The sequence below is a fragment of the Phalacrocorax aristotelis genome, chromosome 6 (genome assembly GCF_949628215.1).
Source record: "Phalacrocorax aristotelis chromosome 6, bGulAri2.1, whole genome shotgun sequence".
NCBI classification, from domain to species: domain Eukaryota; kingdom Metazoa; phylum Chordata; class Aves; order Suliformes; family Phalacrocoracidae; genus Phalacrocorax; species Phalacrocorax aristotelis.
In genome coordinates this window covers 9407285-9425698 of record NC_134281.1, presented here as the reverse complement: position 1 = coordinate 9425698, position 18414 = coordinate 9407285, and the positions used below count along the sequence as shown (strand labels likewise).

The 18414-nt window shown below is 43.2% G+C and overlaps 1 protein-coding gene across 1 annotated transcript in view; it reads left to right on the top strand.

Moving 5' to 3' along the window:
- The window catches only part of PTPRG (protein tyrosine phosphatase receptor type G), a 415547-nt gene extending 408017 nt beyond the window's left edge, over window positions 1-7530 (top strand). The window contains exons 26-29 of the mRNA XM_075095798.1: window positions 1146-1292; window positions 2091-2233; window positions 5348-5483; window positions 6259-7530. Of these exons, the coding sequence (XP_074951899.1) occupies window positions 1146-1292; window positions 2091-2233; window positions 5348-5483; window positions 6259-6405 (573 nt within the window). The 3' untranslated portion in view covers window positions 6406-7530. The remainder of the gene's footprint in view (window positions 1-1145; window positions 1293-2090; window positions 2234-5347; window positions 5484-6258) is intronic.
- The last annotated feature ends 10884 nt before the right edge of the window (window positions 7531-18414 follow it).

The window sequence follows — 18414 nt, the reverse complement described above, 5'->3', positions numbered from 1 at the left end:
GCAGGACAGGTCACTTCCCCAGCGTTCAGCAATGTTGCACTGCTTGCTGGCCTCTGCACGCTGAGGGCAGAATTTTCAAGGCACTCAGAGGACTTAGCACCCTAAGTCCCATTTTCAGAATAAACATTTAAGGCCCAAATCTTACCAGTATCTTGCATATAGCATACATCAAGGCTTCAGGCCCATAGAAATAACCGTGGTTTTAAAGACGTGCTCATGGCCACAGCGGGATGAAGTGGTCTCGTACCTCATGTTTTCTCATGAGTAAAACACGGGTTGTTCAGAGACACAGGCGTGCAGTGCCATTCAGGCTGACAGGGTAGCTTCTGTGCTTAAGCTGCAGGGACAGCAGATCCCTGAAGCCAGGAGGAGAAACAAGCTTTGCATATATGTGATGACAGAGCCTAATTTCTTTTCTCTGCAGTGAATTAGGAAAGCACAGTTATTTTTTAAAGTATAGCTTTGATGGTGTTTTATCTACACCCTGTCAGTTAGGCTACTTCGGCACTGAGCTTCTTCCACCGTTCACAGTCTCACTGAGATTTGAGAGTGCCCCTTCAGTAGAGGAATTTTGATGGAGAATTTGCATTAGGTTAAGCCAGTGTTTTTTTCAAGGCTAAGAATATTTGGGTTTCTTCCTTCCTCCTCACTCCTCCTAAAAATTCAACCCCTACATAAGTATCCATCAGTCTTCTACCTAGACCTGATCCACAGGTCTTTTGCTGATACCCTTGAGTTTTGGATTAGATCACAATAAATATAAATTAAAAATAATAAGCAATTAATTGCTAAAGGTCAATGAGGTGTCTTTTCTAAACAGATATCTGACTCTCATGCAAAACTGTGTAGGCAGGAGATAATAAAGCCTGGGATACAACACAAAGGGTAAGTATGAGTGAGCTAAGATAACCATTTCCCTGTGAAGCCAATTAAAAAAGCAGACATTACCTGTTTGGACACACAAAGGAATGATGTGGCAGGCTTGCTGCCTACTGTAATAGTAAATCTGTTTCAGACAGAAATGGTTTTTAAAGGTCAGTTCCTGATCATTTCTATCTATCAAACCAGTTTTTGATCCACTGGATTTTTCAGTCACACACAAGATATCTGAAAGGCTGCAGTAGTGTGTTGTTTCATTCCTTCAGGCAGAAGATGAGTTTGTGTACTGGCCAAGTCGCGAGGAATCCATGAACTGTGAGGCCTTTACTGTGACCCTTATCAGCAAAGACAGACTGTGCCTCTCTAACGAAGAGCAAATTATCATCCATGACTTTATCCTTGAAGCTACCCAGGTAAAATAAAACTCCAAATGTGGGTCTTGTTCTTGCCCTAGAATGCTATTATGTCATTTAAATATGGAAGAAGAATGTTCAGAATCAGTTTTGAAAAGGATTTATTTGTAAATGCATGTGCATGCGTGTTGCTTACAGGGGAAGGGTATTCTCATTGGCTCCTTCTCCCTCTCACATCTACTTTCAGGCAGATTCCTCTAGCTAATGAGACTGTAGTATTAATTGTGTGGCTTATTTGAAAGTGAAGACATTGGGTTTTCATTTTTAAATCATACAAGTAGATTGAATTATACTTTGTAAACTACACCAAGATTTATTGTCCTATTTCTGCTTATAAGATTCAGCATTTATATTTTAATTGTTTGAGGGTCTTAATTAAGGGGTTAATTAAGCATACGTCTATTGAGCTATAAACCTGCCTCTGGTTTGCTGTCGGGATTGCAGCTGGATTTTGCTGCAACACAGTACTTTGCAAGCCCTTCTAAATTTGAATTCTGTGGTTGCTCTTCTCTTGTTTGACTTTTGAGCTGTAAGGGATCTGAGAGGAGGTTTATGTGGATAGAAGCCCTCAACTCACATACAAAATCTATCATTTGAACATTTTGTTAAAGTTGCATTATTCTAGCGCATTCATTACAGAGGTGCTAGAGCTGTGCGTCTGTCTTCTTCATTCTATACAAACTCTTTGAAAGAAGAAAGTATCTCTTCAGTTTGTAGCGAGGCTCTTCCCTCTTTCTACCTGGAGTGGATAAATGTGAAACTAAAGTAGCTAATGCCCAGGCTGGTTTTTCATTGCAGGATGACTACGTTCTGGAAGTCCGCCACTTTCAGTGTCCTAAATGGCCAAACCCAGATGCTCCCATAAGCAGTACCTTTGAACTTATCAATGTAATCAAGGAAGAGGCCTTAACAAGGGATGGCCCCACCATAGTTCATGATGAGTATGTCATCTCTTTTCTCCCATTTATGTGCAGGTTGTACAAGGAGTTACTCAGCTACAGGACACCTGTTAGGATTGATGTCCATTCTTGCATGGAGTGGATGGGCTTCAGTGGTCTAGGGAACCGGATCGGAATATTTAAACTTCCAGGGATGAAGTTTCAGTTGGCATCTGAGGCCAAATACATTTTGCTCAGTGTCATTTTTACGTTAGTCATAGTCTTAGGTGGACTCAGAAAGTGAAACTGTGTTTGCTTTGTAATCATTTTGGGTTCTTCTGTACCTGGAATTATCCCAAACAAACCCTACAACCTGTTTCAGAACCCAGCAGAGCCCTGCTTTAGATAAGGCTCTGAGCAGCCCAATGTGGGCTTATGGAAACCAGTTTCAAAACAGCCCCAAGCTCCTGTCTAACAGCTCAGGCTTAATGTGCCGTGTAAGACAGAACAAGCTCAGCTCAGCTGTGTCTCAGGATGAGCAGAAGTATCGTGTGACAAAGGGCCCGGGTTTTCTGAGAGCAGATTTCTTTTGCCTCCTTCTGCCTCCCCAAAAACACTGTAAGGGGCCTACGTGGTGCCAAGTAGGAGGGAGGGAGCCCGCTAACACTGGGCCAGCATGCCCCAACACTTCTCTTGTAGCGCAGTGGTGAGTGTTGTCTTGCCATCTATGCTTGAATACCCAATTATAAAGGATGCTAAATATCACATTGTTTATTATTACTTTGCACACATTATGGAGCTGCAAAATACCATTATAGTGAAGCTGGAGCCTGGGTCTAACTGGATCTTTTTGGGGGGGCTGTTTCCTGGCGAGCAGAGCTCTTCCCAGAGTTGTTCTGCCATTAAAAATCCCAAGGAGGGCCTATTTCTGACACTGTTTGAGTTACCCTTGAAGCAGAGACCTAGCCAGCACAAACACTGTGCTGGCACCCTCCCCCCCACCCTCCCCGAGTCCTTTAGACCTTTTGTCATTGCTACAAAACAGAGTCAGTGGGAAAGTCTTGGAAATCTTCGCCTTTTGTGCAAAAACTTTATTACCATACTCTGGTGTTTCAGTGGTCAAATCAGCCATTGTACTGATGTGCGATTGCACGCTGGTATCCGCCGTTGCTGAAGGAGCCTTCACTTCACAGCGGTGTCTTGCTGCTGCAACAGGTTTTTCCTAACAGGCTCCTGCAAATGGTACCTTGGGCTGCAGCAAGTAGTTTTTCTCCCACCATCTCCTGCCTTGCTAATGCACAGTGTAAGCTCGGTTGCCTTTTGCCAGCACTGATTAATTCCCAGCTAGTTTTAATATTCATGCTTTGGGTAGTCTGAAGTGAGGTTTTGCTACTCTTGCAGTATTTAAGATTATGTTTTACAAAATTAGAACCATTATTGATTTGGGCATTTCATGCTAGACCACAAAAAGAAAAAAATCAAAATCGCATTCCTAACAGTGCTGAGTCATTCTTTCTGTAAATTGCTTTTTTTGGTTTATTTGTCATATTCAATGATTTTATTTTTGTGCCTAATACATAATGTGGATTCTGCTTTTCACTGGAGCCTAAGCAAATGTAGCTGAAAATGAAAATTTCCCTTCACTACATGCAACAACTATATCACATGATCCACTACTAATTACAACTGCGGATTAATTCCAAATATATGAATTTGCAATACTAAATGCATGTGGTATTTAGGGAGTACGTGGTGGGATGAACTTGATAACAACATTTCAAAGAAGTTCAGAAATTCCAACTCGAGACAGTTGTCAAGATTTTTAAATATAACTGCCCATATGTAGACAACTAGATAAAGATTTTCTGCATAATTTTCCAAGAGAAAAGCCTTCAGGTTGTTGGGAGCTGGAGGTTATCAGCGCAAGTGAAAATGGGGCCGTTAGACCCTTAGAGGCATCTAGTTGTGTCCCATCAGGCACAAGCATTGGGCACTTCATCCACTATCCCTGCAGATGATCAGACACAGCCATCTCTCTATTCTGCAGAAGCTCTGCTGCTTCTTCTACAGACTTTTCATCAAATATAGCAGATCTATTGTGATCTGATTTCTGTTTCCCATTTCTAGGCAAATTGAGTTTGCAAAAATCATACAAAATTAAGTCAGCATATGTCTTGATTTCCACAGAAATGTTGTAAAAAAATCCTAGTGGTAATCTTATGATACCAGATGGCGTTGCAGCACTTGCCGATTATTTAAGTTTCAATGTACAGCTCTCCAAACTGTTTACAGAGCAAGTCAGCACCGATGTCCCCTTTTACAGGTGGGGACATTTAGACACAGACTTTCTCAAAGTCACAGAGCAAAGCCAGGACAGACATGCGGTCTCCTGTGTTCCGGGAGAGCGGAGGACAGCTGAGGCTCCTCAGGAGCAGTTACGAGCCCCTGTTGCTTAGGATCCTCTATCCCATGCCCTGCAACTGCACGCATGATTCAAGTACACCCACAGATTTAGCAGCAGTAAGATTTCTACCTGACCAGTATCTCAAGGACACATTGATTTGTGCTCCTGATGAATAACTGCTGCTCAGGTTCTTATTAAATGACAGCACAGCTCGGCTTTTCAGAATCCGTAATGTCTCTGGGGTGCCCAACTCGGGGACACGTTGCCTTTTGCCGATGAATCAGACCTAAGGACTTTGAATTGTGCCCCATTTACTTGTGAGCACCTTATATCCGTGTTAGTTTTCTATAATTGTCACACGTGGAGGAAGAGGCAAAGTCTCATTTCTTTCTTATCGTTTATGTTTTGCTTGAGTTCCCACTAATGAATTTAAAATACGCTCAGCTATAATGCAGATGCTTTCAGTACACGTGGCATGCGAGAACGGATTTCGGTGTTATACTCTCCAGGCTGGGTACTTTTAAATGGCTCACGTTCTTCTGCTGATACAGTTCTTTGTATTGAGTACTGCAGACGTCCTGAGATGACTGGTGTACCATCCAATTTCTTCTATAAATTAAAATGACTAAAAATTGGCCAGTATAAAACAAGCGTTTAAAAGATACAAAGACGAACTACAGTAATCAAATAAGACGATATCAACATTTTCATGGGTCTGTGTCACTGTCCAGGTATGTTTCTGAGTATCTTATCATTTTGGTGTGGTTTTTCAGGTATGGAGCTGTGTCAGCGGGAACGCTATGTGCCCTTACCACTCTGTCCCAGCAGCTGGAGAACGAAAATGCTGTCGATGTTTTCCAGGTGGCAAAGATGATAAATCTTATGCGGCCTGGAGTATTTACAGACATTGTAAGTCTTTAAATGGAATATAAATGGATAGTTTACAAGGTTTTCATCTGAGACCAAAAGCATGAACTAAACCACTCATTCTGTATGTTGTCAAGCCCTACTGCATCTGCTACCAAGCAGCATTTGCGTTTGGGCTTTTTTTGTATATCTGTTGGTTTTTTATAAACCTCAAACCCACACTGTAAATCTCTGATTTGTTATTAAGAAATATAATTTTTTAAAAAACTTAAAATAAGTCAAGCTTCTTCCTCATGCAGCTGGGGGGGCACTGTACAGCCAGCCCTAGCAGAGAAGGACCTTTCAGCTTGTCATCATCCCCCTGTAAGCCAGCCCTGTATGTTAAGCTGTGCTATTTAAACATGGCACGTTGTGATCTGAAGGGATGCAGCAGGGCGGGTAGGCCTGCGAGGAGATAAAGCTTCAACAGAGGGGCTCATGGCTCAGCGTGCAGCAAGGGCAGCGCCCTTGTTTCAGTGTGCGTGGCTCTGGCGGTACCAGGGACCAACCTGGGGCTGGGCCAGGGGCTCTGGAGTTGTCCCACCCTTCTGTAGTGTTTAATAATGTGTTAGGAATAATATAATCTACCCAAAACTGGAATTTGGGTCACCAAGGTTAAACTAGATTAACAGAGGTAATTGCTCTCGAAGGCTTTTTCTTTGCTGTATATATGCCTCTAGTAGTGAATATCCATGACCTTCCCTGGAAATGCCACATTTAAGTGCCACTCACTTATGTACACTGAAAGCATTGAAATAACGTATCTTTTCTTTCCCAGGAACAGTACCAGTTTCTTTATAAGGCAATGCTAAGCTTGGTCAGCACTAAGGAGAATGGAAACGGTCCCATGACACTGGACAAAAACGGTGCTGTGATGGCCAGTGACGAATCTGATCCCGCAGAAAGCATGGAGTCTCTTGTCTGATTGGAAACCTTAAAAGGCACTTAATTTGTAGAACTTCTGAAGACTGAGTGAACTTTTTTGAGGCCTTTTTTGCCAGACTCTAGGTTATACAATAACCCAATTACTTTTTTACACTGATAAAAGTTTTGATATTTATTTTTTGCCATTTTATGTCTTAATGGTATCCTACTGAGCATTTGCACCTCTGTTTATTTCACACAGTGAAACGCAATTTTATCTAGTTTGCACTATATGATCAGTGTTACTGCCTATAATATTCTAATACAAGACAAGCCCTGATGTGACATTCCATGACAACAAACATACGCTTTTTTTCTGTTTTGTTTAAATGCAGTGAAGTTTTGCTAACTACAGTGACCCTCAAATCTTAAATCTTGAATGCTAGGCCAGATGGATTCTTTCTACGACAGATACTGTACCCCTTCGTACCATATTTATTATGTTAGTGATCAAGTCACAGTTTTGGTAACGGTATTCTGCATTCCAGTGAAGCGGATGAGCAGTGTTCACCCTTTCTTGACAAAATGTGGCAGGTGATTATTAGCTGCGGTGAAGGTGTAATAGCCTTGTGGAGCTGAAACAATTATTTCTGTATTGTTTCAAATTGCTGTTCTGTACACTTACAGGCCTGAGACTTGCTTCACATGGAATACATAAATTACATACAAGATAATTATAAATTAGATGCAAGTCATACACGGGACGCAGTGATAGGTTTTGAGTTTACAATTTCAAAGTTTCCCCAGGTATCCAGAAAAACGTTGATTTTAGATTTTAACCAGCCCTTTGATGGGAAAGTATTTTTGTTTTTATTCTCCTCGGAGCCGATACCGTGAGAAATCTACTACAACCCCAAATGAGACCTGTTTTCAGATATATTGAAGGTAGCAATATTTTACATTACTAAGCTATTCAATATTTTAAACACATTAATTTCCTTACTATTTCTTGACTATGACCTCACACCTAATGGTATGTTACATGATGACAGGCGTTTCTTAATTTCATAACTGTTAGATGCCATTTTTACAGGTGTGTAATTTTCATACTTTAGTGCTAAAACATAAAGTACTGATCCATATTTACTGGTGAAGCAAACTAATAAAAAAACTACCTATAAAGTTACATTCTCCCTCTTTTTTTTGCCAGACTAATTCTTTAGCACAAACCTAGCTTATTGTGTTTTCCCTCCCACACCAATGAAATGGTTTCCCCCAGATTATACAAATAATTTAATTATTGTTTGGAGCATTTAAGTATTCATCCTCACTGGCTCCCTTTTCCTTTGTATTTGGTAGCGGTTCAACAAGGTCCATCCCTGTTTAACGGAAGAAGTAAGCACATACTTAATTCTCCTGAAAATTAAAGCTAATCGTGTCCTTCATAGCTCAGCTGAGTAGGGAGGAGTTGTTGGATGTGCCTTGAAAAGGAAATAGGTCATTTCAACCATCCTGACATTTGGTATACAGTTAAAGGCACTGTCCCTTATATACGGCATTAGTTTCTTTACCTTTAAATTTCAACTCTACAAAACATGCGTTGACATTTTTCAGGACTTGTCAAAATGTTACAGCATATTTTTCATTTAAATGTAAACCTACTAACTTCTGCCAGTCCAGTCTTGCTGAAATACAGACATTTGGCAAGGTAAACCCCACTTCTTTTGTTGGAGGGGAGGGCAGGGAGGAAGCTCTGCTAAGAATCATAGAATCGTGAAGAGGAAGCTGAAAGTGAACTGCTTAAATTGTATTGAGAGTAGGTATTTTGGTTCAGAACCTCACGAGGTACAAGCTGAAACGGTCTCACTGAGTGGAGGAGCTATGCAAACTGGTGTGTGCTAACATCTGGCCTTTTAGTAAGGGAAAGATTTCCTAGTATGGATACACTTGATTAATTCGACACCAAAGTATTTAAGAATTCATCAGCAACCTTTTACATAGTTACCTTTTGCTTCTCAGTTTGTTGAACCCTTCCATACATGTGATGCAAATAACTGCCAGTGCTAAGCACTATAGTATATCCACGTTTTCAGTAATGAAATCCCCTGTCCAGCACCAGCTAGTCCAAATGAAAAATGTGCAAAGTATTTCAAAAGATTGCTTTGTAGTTTGCGTCCCCCTGGCACTGGGAGGACCCAGCACCGAGGAGGGAGTCAGTTAATGTGTGGTAGGAGTTCAGACTGGCTCTACAGTCACTACAGCGCAGTAACAAGAATTAAGTAAATTCTCAAGTACTGCTGGCTGCAAGGGCTGGAGGGTTTTGCTGAGTGCTCTGCTGGCCAGTGTGCATCCACGTTAGAGGCTGGGGAGCCCCCCCTTGCACCCCGAGTAGTGATCCTGGCCTCAGGCAATTCCGGCTGGTAGCACAAAGGGACTCTGATAAGTTGGATCGGTTCTGTCTGAAGTGTTTAAGTTCCTGGGGAGGTGTAGGGAGAAGTTAAGAATTCAAACCCTGACAAGAGCTAAGTGACAGAAAGATTACTGCAGGCATCAAGAGGGTTGGATTTGTTCAGTACTTTCAGCTGATTACTTTTCATTTCACTGGCATGATGGAAGATAACTGTGGTTCGTGACACACTGCCTGAGTGTCCTTGGTTTAATCCCTTACCTCCTCACAAGTCTTAAAAATCAGTGAAAGAAGGCTGTGGCGGTTGAACTTTGGTAGGTGCTTTGGAAATCCATGCATTTGCATTGGCATTTTCCCACACCTGAAATACTTGCTGGGGTTTAATCCATGGGGAAATAAGTTACACTGATGTTCTATGAGTTCTCCATGGACTTTTTCTTAAGGGGGCTCGAGCTGTGTGTTAAGTGCTGTGCTGACAGCCAGATAGCCAATAGATGGTAAAGATGCATTAGGCTTGGGGTGGATGAAGCTAGGAATTGCTTGTGAAAGTCGGGACTAAGAGTGTGTAAGAGCCAAACCTATCCTGCTGTAAGCACCTGCAGTTCTGCCCTCTTATAAGGATTCGCACCCCTTTCCCTGGGACTGAGCGAGGCTGGCAGGAGTGAGCGCGTGGTCAGAGATCTGCACTCAGAGCTCCGCTGAGATGCTCTCGTGAGTCCCTCTGGCCAGAGCCCCGCTCTGCGCATCACAGCCTTGCTTTTGCCATGCCAACCCCCACCTCGCTGTAACCACTGCTTGGCATTCGGTCGGGATGTCTTTCAAGCATCAGAAGTTCCCAGACAATGTGCAGGCCTGCAGATTAAGAGAACCTGAGTATATCCTGTTGCTATAAAATGCGGTCCTCAGCACCAGCCCTGAGAAATAAGGAAATAAAGGACTGAAGTGCACATGCATGAGTGTGTCTACATTTAGAAAATATTATTTCTCCATGTCTTGCATGTGTACTGCGCCCACAGGCCACGTGAAAGACATAAAAGGCTTCTTCCCATTGAGCCCGTAAGAGCAGCCAAGCTTTCCAAGAGGGAATGCTCAGAAAGCTGCTGTGTCACCTTAACGTCTAAAATGGGTGACAGTGTCAGCCGAATGCCCCATCCCACAAACACCGCTGCACGTGAACTTGGCTTCGGTCTGGGAGAGCCGGTAGGGCTGCTCAGACGTGCAGGCTAAGCACACGCTCCTCTGCAGGACCAAGGTCTAAAGATCGTTCATTTTAAGCAGCATTTGTCCTTAGTATTTCACGGTGTCTGTTTCCAAATACGAATTTAGGAACAGGAAAAAGAAAAATCCCAAACCCTTAAACTGCTCCGTGTGTGTGACTGTTTCTGTACTGTGGGTCTGTTCTGGGTTAGTGGAATCATTTACAGGATCTGCAAAATTTCACTTGTTTTTCCAGTTTCTGACTGCTTGAGCCCAGAGTGAGACATTGGAATGTTAGGAGAAGAATTTTTATGACACAGCACAACTGCCGCCTTATCAATCTTTTTTTAAGCTGATATATTTTATTTAAAAGCTAAAAAATATAGATATTGATTCTACCAAAGATGCATACTACTAATTCTCAGCAAAACAAAACCAACTTAATTTAAAAAAAAAGAATATTAAAACTTAGTTGTCTTAAAGATTTAGCAGTCTTTCTCAAATTCTTGTCTTCTGACATCAGATCTTGTGTTCTGAAGTTTATGTTCAAATGGTGCCAGTGAATTTTTATATGAAGGGAAAACGCCTATTTGTTAATCCACTGCATTGCTTTTCTTCTTTTTCTTTTGCTTTTGTTCTTTTTTTACAGATATAATTCAACTCAACTCTTACTGTTACCCCTTTGCTCCTCTTCTCTTTGTTGCCATTCTAACAATGTGAACTACATTGGCTTCACTTATCAAAGGGGAAGGAATGCAAAAATAAAGAAAGAGAAGGAACTGTAATGAAGAGATTTGGCCTCTACTTTGTCTTAGCTGTTAAACTGTTTTTAGTGTTTTTGTTAACTATTTGCAAAGGGAAGCATTTTCTACAGAGGATAATTAATTTCAAGAAAAATGTCTTGAGTTTTAAGAATAAACGTCTCCAAAAGAGGAGATAGTCAATTTTATACAATGTCACAACTCTCCAACATTTGGGGTAGTGACTTTTTTGTTTTGTTAGAACATTCGAAGCTAGCAAGCAGCCATTGTTTCTAAAGACCGAAGCATTCATGTGTACTCCTGGTTTCTTTTCCTTCATTTTTAAAATAGCAAAAGTCATTAAAACTGTAAATATTTTGTTGCTTGGATAAGCATCTTCTGGGAACTTTGTATCTATGGTATATAATCATAGAATTTTATATTTTCATATAAAGCTAATTTTTTTCTAGTTTCACCTCCTTCCTAGTTCTGTGGTGGCTATGTGAATACATACCTTCTGTGTATCAAGGTAGTGAGACACCATCATCACACTCCAAAAAAGATTTCCACACATGTCATTTCTTTGGGGCAGTGATTGTGAAAGTTGGATTTTATTTTTTTTTTATTCCATTGTCAGTGTGTGCAATAGGAATTAGACTTAGCCAGTCACTGGATACGTTTGTCTCATTGATCCATTCAGAAAGAAAAAAAAAAAAAATGTGGTGTTTGGTTTGGGGAGAGGGTGGGAGGGAGTATTTTGAGGGAGATTTTTTGTTCGTTTTGTTTTGGTTTTTGTTTGGGGTTTTTTTGTAACTTGAAGAACCTTCTTTTTGTTATGTTAAACTATATCAAATCATTCTATTATAGTGTTATTTAATATGTAAATTGTATTGCTATACATAAAATAAAGTATGGTTTTTGATGTATTTACAGACTTCTTCCTTATTTGCATCAAATACACACACAGAACAGATGCACGAGTCAGTATTTCATTGTCCCAGGCGTGCAGGAAAAGTGATGAGATCCAAGGCCTGCTTTAATTAGATCTCAAATTTCCAAGCAGTACTCAGCTGGGAGCTGTCTCTGAGTCACTTGACAGTGGAGATCACCGTTCCTTTCTTAATTGTCTCCGACTATCGGAGAGCTGGCAGTAACCCCCGTCCCTCTCCACCACTGGTCCTCCCCAGGCTACTGTGACCCAGAAAAATCCCTTTTGGAAGGGGGATTGTTTCCATTCAGGATGGGACCTCAGAGCCTGAGCTTTATTGCCAGCTCCTTTGGGTGCGCCCATTCTTCGATCTCACCCTGGTTTATCAGCAGAGGTCTGCCTGGATGAACAGGGGATTCCACCAAGCCACTGTCACCCGATTTGTGGTGGTAACCCGCACCTACTCAGTGCTCAGCTAGCCCTAGAAAAAAAGAAGTACTCCTCCCCATCTCAGGCAGGCTGCGAGGGAGAGACAGATGTTCCAAATCCTAGAGATAAAGCAGCAAATATTCCCCCTGGAGCGCATTAGTAGTCACATCTCCCCGCTGCATCTGAGGCAAGGGCTGTCACTGCGATGGGCGCACGTTACACCATCGATGGTCGGTGTTTCGCAACAAAACCTCGACAGCTCCCCATCCCGCCCCCTGTGCTGATTCTGCACTGAGTGCATGTGTTACCTTATTTTGTTGTTCTTGTGGGAAAACCGCTTGGGTTTGTGGACACGTTCTCGTTCAGATCTGCTGCCAGCAGTGAGCTGCGGAGGCACGCCTGCCTGCAGTGGGGGCACAGCAGCTGCCTGGGCTGACGGAGCCTTCAGAAACCAGGCAGCACGCAGCCTCCAGAGCAGTACCTGCACAAGGACAAACAACAGCGGTAGATGAAATTGCTCGTTGATGTAAAATTGCTGGTTAAAATCAATACACTATACATCTGCCTTCTTTTGTGTTGCTGCATTCTCACCTGTAAGATCCTCATTCTGGTTGAGTGGGAGAAAGAGGGAGCCTGAGACACTAGTCACACTGGGACTGTGATTAGTGTGGCACCGCAGTGCTCACAGCACAGCCCGCTGACTCCTGCGAAGCATTGTAGTATGCGTCCTCCAGCCCTTGTGTTGCATCCCAGCAACAGCCCAACGCTAGCCCACGGGCAGGCTCCACCTGCCTTGCTGCTCTGGGATGGCACACGGGAGGGCAGGGAGCTGCTTTCCTGCCTGCCAGGCCTGCCCTGGGGGATGCTACAGCAGCAGGAAGAGCCCGGTGCCCTCTGCACGGCTTTCAGGCCGGGGCAGGCAGCTGGCGCTGGGCACCGGGGAAGGCTCCTCTGCTCAGCTTGGCTGCCGTATCCCCACGGAGGAGACGGCAGCCCCTGCACGCACAGGTAGGTGGCACAGAAGCATGAAGCGCTTCGTAACAACAGTATGAGAACGCTGCTTAAATGCCACTTGTCTGGGAAGTGTCTGAAAGATGGAGCTGAAGGCAAGCTGAAGAGCAGTCAACACCACTTGCTGCAAAAGAAAGATGAACGCAGGCCTGGCAGGTCTAGCCTGGCACCAGGTAAGGAAACCCTCCCATCCTACTCACGGCAGGTTTAAAACTGTATCTGGGTGGGAGGGAGAACCACACAGGAAAAAAGTGAAACCCCACTGAAGACAGGCCAAAGGAAAGCAACAGGAATGGTCAGTGATCTGGAAATGCGCTGAGCAAAGACAGGATGAAGTGGGATGTTGCCTGCTGGAGAGGGAGGCCTGGGAGGGTGTCTCCTGGTATTTAACACACCACTCCTGAAGGAAGGGTGTAACGTCCCTACACCCTTTGGTAGTTATAACAAGAAATAGAGCTTGAACAGCCACAAGGATGGTAGGGGTTGGGCAACTGGGAACATCGTCTAGGATGCAACAAGGATTTGTCTGTAGCAGCTACAGAAATCAGGACAACCCAAGGCAGCCCCTTAAATGAAAAACTGCATGTTCATTAGGCGGCAGCAGCTCTGAAGCAGAGGCCCACGCTGCTGCGAGCCAGATCGCCATGTGCACGTACAACACACGGGGCAGAGCTCTCTGCGGGGTACAGGGCGGCTGTTCGTCCCTGACCCAGCCTCACCTCGGGTCGAGCTCAGCAGCAGCCCCCTGCCCTGCAAACCTTGTCGCTGTTTTGGCAGTGCAGCGTTTCAGCCCCTGGACCTCCCAGGCTGTCTTGGGGAGCAACAAAGGTGTGAGTGGAGGACAGGAGAAATGGCAAAGCCTTGGACAAAGCGCTCGGATTCTGTGCTTGTGCTGGGGAAGAGGCCGCGCTGAGACCCATATCCAGTGGAAACATGTAGCAAGTAGTTAATGACTCCTTTGGCAACAAAGATATGATTTACCAGCACTTCCCACTACAAACAATATGCCTGAATTAATTGGTGGTATCAGGAGATCCCAGGTTCTTCTGTAATAAATAGCTAATGAGTTTAGCCTTTAAGGCTTCCAGAGGCTGCTAGCAGCCGTGCTAAGCAGGCACAAATAATAGCAGCATTTTTATTAAATGGATTCAAATGCCAGAAGGTGTACTTTCAAGACCTTTTGCAACATAAAAATAATTTTGATCAACGGTTCAGTCCCAGGCCTATTACTTAGCCACTTCAAGCACCACAAAGTGCTTCATGCACTGATGTGTCACCCCTACCTGCTGGCAGCTGCCTTATTGATCACTTGTGGTTTCTGTTTCCCCTTCGCTGCCAATCAATGTTTCTGATGTCTTTCTGGCTTTGTAATGCTTTAAGAAGCAACACTTCACAAAGCAATCTCTGCTGACACTGTGTTCAATTAATCTGACAGTCACTGGGCTCGCTTTTCTTTTCTAAAGTTGTTATCTTCCTTATGTCTTGAAATCCTTGTTTAGGAGTTGACGCCTGCTTTGCTGGTGTTTTATGTTATGTTTTTGAATTTTGAAAAGATCCTGCATTTCAGTTCCATGTCTCTTATGGGAACAGTTTCCAATAGTTCATACTTCAGTCTCTCTGTGTCCATGAGCCATGCTTTTTGTTTGCCTCATGATTTCTGTCACTCCCAGATTCAAACCCTGTTGGTTGCATGTCCTGTATCACGGGATATTCTTGCAAAATACCTAATAGTAAATACTTTGTTCCTACATCTAAGGAGCTGATGAAAGAGAGTTTCTGAGTCAACATCAGAAGAAAGCCAGAAGGTATGTGTGTTTTGTCTTGGAAGGATAGCATTATTGGCTGGAAGCCCAAGGCTTGATAGAAGGGAAGGTGGCACAGCCCTCCACCAGCTGTTTTGCTGGTTTTTTATGATCTAGAATGATGCCCTATCTGAAAGACGAGGGCCAGCAGGCTCTGAATGCACAGGCTCCTCTATGATGTAGATATTTTTCTGCACCTTTTAGGGTCTGTGGGCCCCAGCTTTCCCTGGGTCCATGGGGCGATGATGCCAGCAGCCAGGAGTGAACAGTGCACTAAAGCTTTTCCTACACATGAATCTAGCCTAGTAGGGGGTTGAGACAGCTGATGGCTGCTTTTGGTACTTCTCCATAAAATGTGTGGCTGCCCTGGTCATAGGTACCATATGTGTACAGAAGGTAACGTGCAGTCTTGTTAGCTGGTGTCACACGAGCCCTCATAAGCCAGACCTGGGGGAAGGAGACACTAAGGGAACAGAGGGACCATTCAGATAAAACCCAGGCACTGTAAGAAATCTAGTACAGACTCCTGAAAAATATTTTCACATCCTAATAATCCGTGGCTCCTCAGCCATGCATCACACAGACCCACAGTCCCTCCCTGCACCACCACCTGCCACATCTCCATGGGCTGTCACAGAGCGTGTGTCAGCTCCAGCAACCACTTGGGCGGAAACAGCAGTAACACCTGACCCGACCATTTTCTCCTGAGTTACACTAACGTCACTCTGGGTAATCAGCAGGCTGTGTGTGGGACATAGATGAAGACTTGATAGTCTGCTAGAGTCAGAACTCAGCGTGCCCCCCAGTCACTTCTGGTGGTCATCATGTTCTCATCCATTGGCCGAGGTGCTTCCTTGACACAGACCTTTAGTGAGGCAGGAAATACTGGTGACAATGACAATTGCCATGGATTTTGTAAAATGAGACTTAAGGGAGAGAGAGACCTCTATTTCCTATAACATCCATTTGGCACGCGGCTCAGCGAGTTCTGTAGTTCAGCACCAGAGCTCCGAGATGCTGCATGCGCCTTCTTTCTGCGGGAGGGCAAGACTGCAATCCTCTTCAGTTCCTTGCCGAGAAGGGAAAGTGAGGGGAGAGATGACGAGCTTGATTGCAGGCTAAAATGAGATCTTTAGCGTTCTCTCAGCCAATGCATGGGAGGAAAATTATGATCTCTTAAAGAAAGCCTGGCTGTTTTCTCTCTGCAAAGAGGTTCCTATGTGGTGCACAAGAGGGATGGACTGGGGATGTCCTGCATGTACGAGATAAATGAGCAATTTTCTGTAACAAGGTGCTTATCAGGTTTCATCAGCAGACGATCAAGAAGAATAGAAAACCATAGAAAAACAGTGAATTGAGGTCTTCATTACATGCAGCCTGATGGGGACCATCAGCACCACACAGCTTTGCCCTCCAGGAATTTTTCCTCACAGGCTTAAATCATTATCTTTAACAGTCTCAGCCTCAGAACTGTTGGACGAATTCCGAGTCCCATCACCCAGATGAACATTTTGATTCTAAGCTGTAGTTTTAATTTAAAATATCATATAATGTCATTTAAATTAAATACAATTTCATTCATGATATTACGAATTGACATTTGTAGAGAACATCCAGCATGTTCTAATCCCATGGGTGTGACTGTGACCAAAACAAGGTGTTGGCTACTGTAGCTTTATAAAAATAGGTGACACAGAATAAAAGGGTTAAGCTATTTAACACTTTATTTAGCTAGGTATAGAAAGGTTATCGCACTTTGCAACTAGCAAAGGATATCCTTAGTTCTGCATAATACTAGCCTTCAAGCTGAAAAAAAAAAAAATAGTGGGGGGAGAAAATCATAACAACCCTTAAAAGTTCAGTGACTTAGGTTATGAAAGGGTCTGCCTTCTGAATTTTAGTGCTTTAAATAAGCTTCCTTATTACTTAAATCCAATTTTCTAGATAGCCTCTTACTTTGAGCCTGTTAGACATATGTTATGCCTTTGCCTGAAAGTCTCCCAGTGACCTGTAAATTGATTGCAGTCTGTGAAATTGGCCATAAGTAAATCTTTGCTCTTTTTTTTTTTCCTATTTTCTTTTCTTTTTCTGAAATAAAAAGGATGCAGGTGGCTTGTCTATCAGGTTATAGCTCCTGTATGCACTTCAGAAATGCTGTTGACCTCCTAGCAATGATGCAGCCCCTGAAATCTGTAGCAGAAGGCTCTTATGGTCTGAAGCTAAGACGACTGCGTGTGTTGGTAATTCCACCATGTAACAAGGAAATTCTTCTCAGGCTTTGTTTTTTGTCGACACAAGTACATTTGCAATAGCAGGGTTTTAGTCATCTGATAGGTTTACATATCTCATGTAATGTGATGTATCTACATAACACATATTATGTGTACAGACATTACACAGTACTACATCTCACATAATGCTGTGTAATGTATTTGGAAAGCAGGAGGCACACCACAAACATACCTAATGGGTTTCATGCAGGGCATCAGTTGAAAGAGTTTTACAACATTTGTTTATCTCATTATTTGTGTTTACAATTCACAGGTGTTAAAAAATGGCCTGTATCTTTCTTGCACCCTAACAACCCCACAACAGCAGAGTGCCACAACCAGCTCTCGCGTCATTCTGTCTTCATGGCATTCACCCAGCGAACCGGGAGAACATTTTATGACTGTGTGGGAAGAATAACTGATTCAATCTAACCTGGTCACATAGCAGAGCCCTGTCACAACACAGTTTTCTCTATCTGCCAAAATTTTCCTCCTAATTCCCCAGCTTGAGTCATGGGCGCCTGATCAGCCAGGGCTCAGCACCTTCCAGTCCCCAGCGAAGATCAATGACCGGTCTCTGATTCATCAGCTTTAATAGTTTCTGAAACACATTGTTGTGCTGGTATCCACAGGAATCGGGAAGATGAAGTATGTAACTGCCAAAAAAATATATTAAGCTGGAGTTCGTCACGTAAAAGGTATGACAAAAAGAAAAGGAATAAGCTCCAAAATGACAAGCGAAAAAAACATAGTGATTTAATATAAATGGCATAAAGTTGTTCAAATTATACCAAAGTTCGCAAATAAAGGATATCAGTAGCACCCCTCCCGACACCACTTTTTATGCCCTTATTTCTTTCAGATGATCCCTGCTTTTATGCTCCTGCCACTGCATGTTCCACAATATGATAAAGCTAATTTTGCAAATGATCACAAAGTCACACACACGTGGCACACAATGTTGACCCAGCCCAAAGCTCTCCTGGTGGTTTCCAGTTCGTTCAAAAATTTGTTTTGGGGCAGCTGAATCCCCGCCGACTTTACACCAGATGAGGAAACTCCATTCTCTCACAGCTGGCGTAAAACCCACCGCTTTGGGTGCTTTGACCAAGTATCTGTTATTAACAGGCACTTAATCACTTAATCGCATCACAAATGATGAACTGCCCTGAGCAGGGCTGATGTCTTCCTGAGCACGCAGCCACCCCTGCCCAAAGCTTCTGCCTGAATCATCTCTCACTCTCATTTCTTCCTCAGACTATACAGTGGTCCCTTTCCAAAATAGA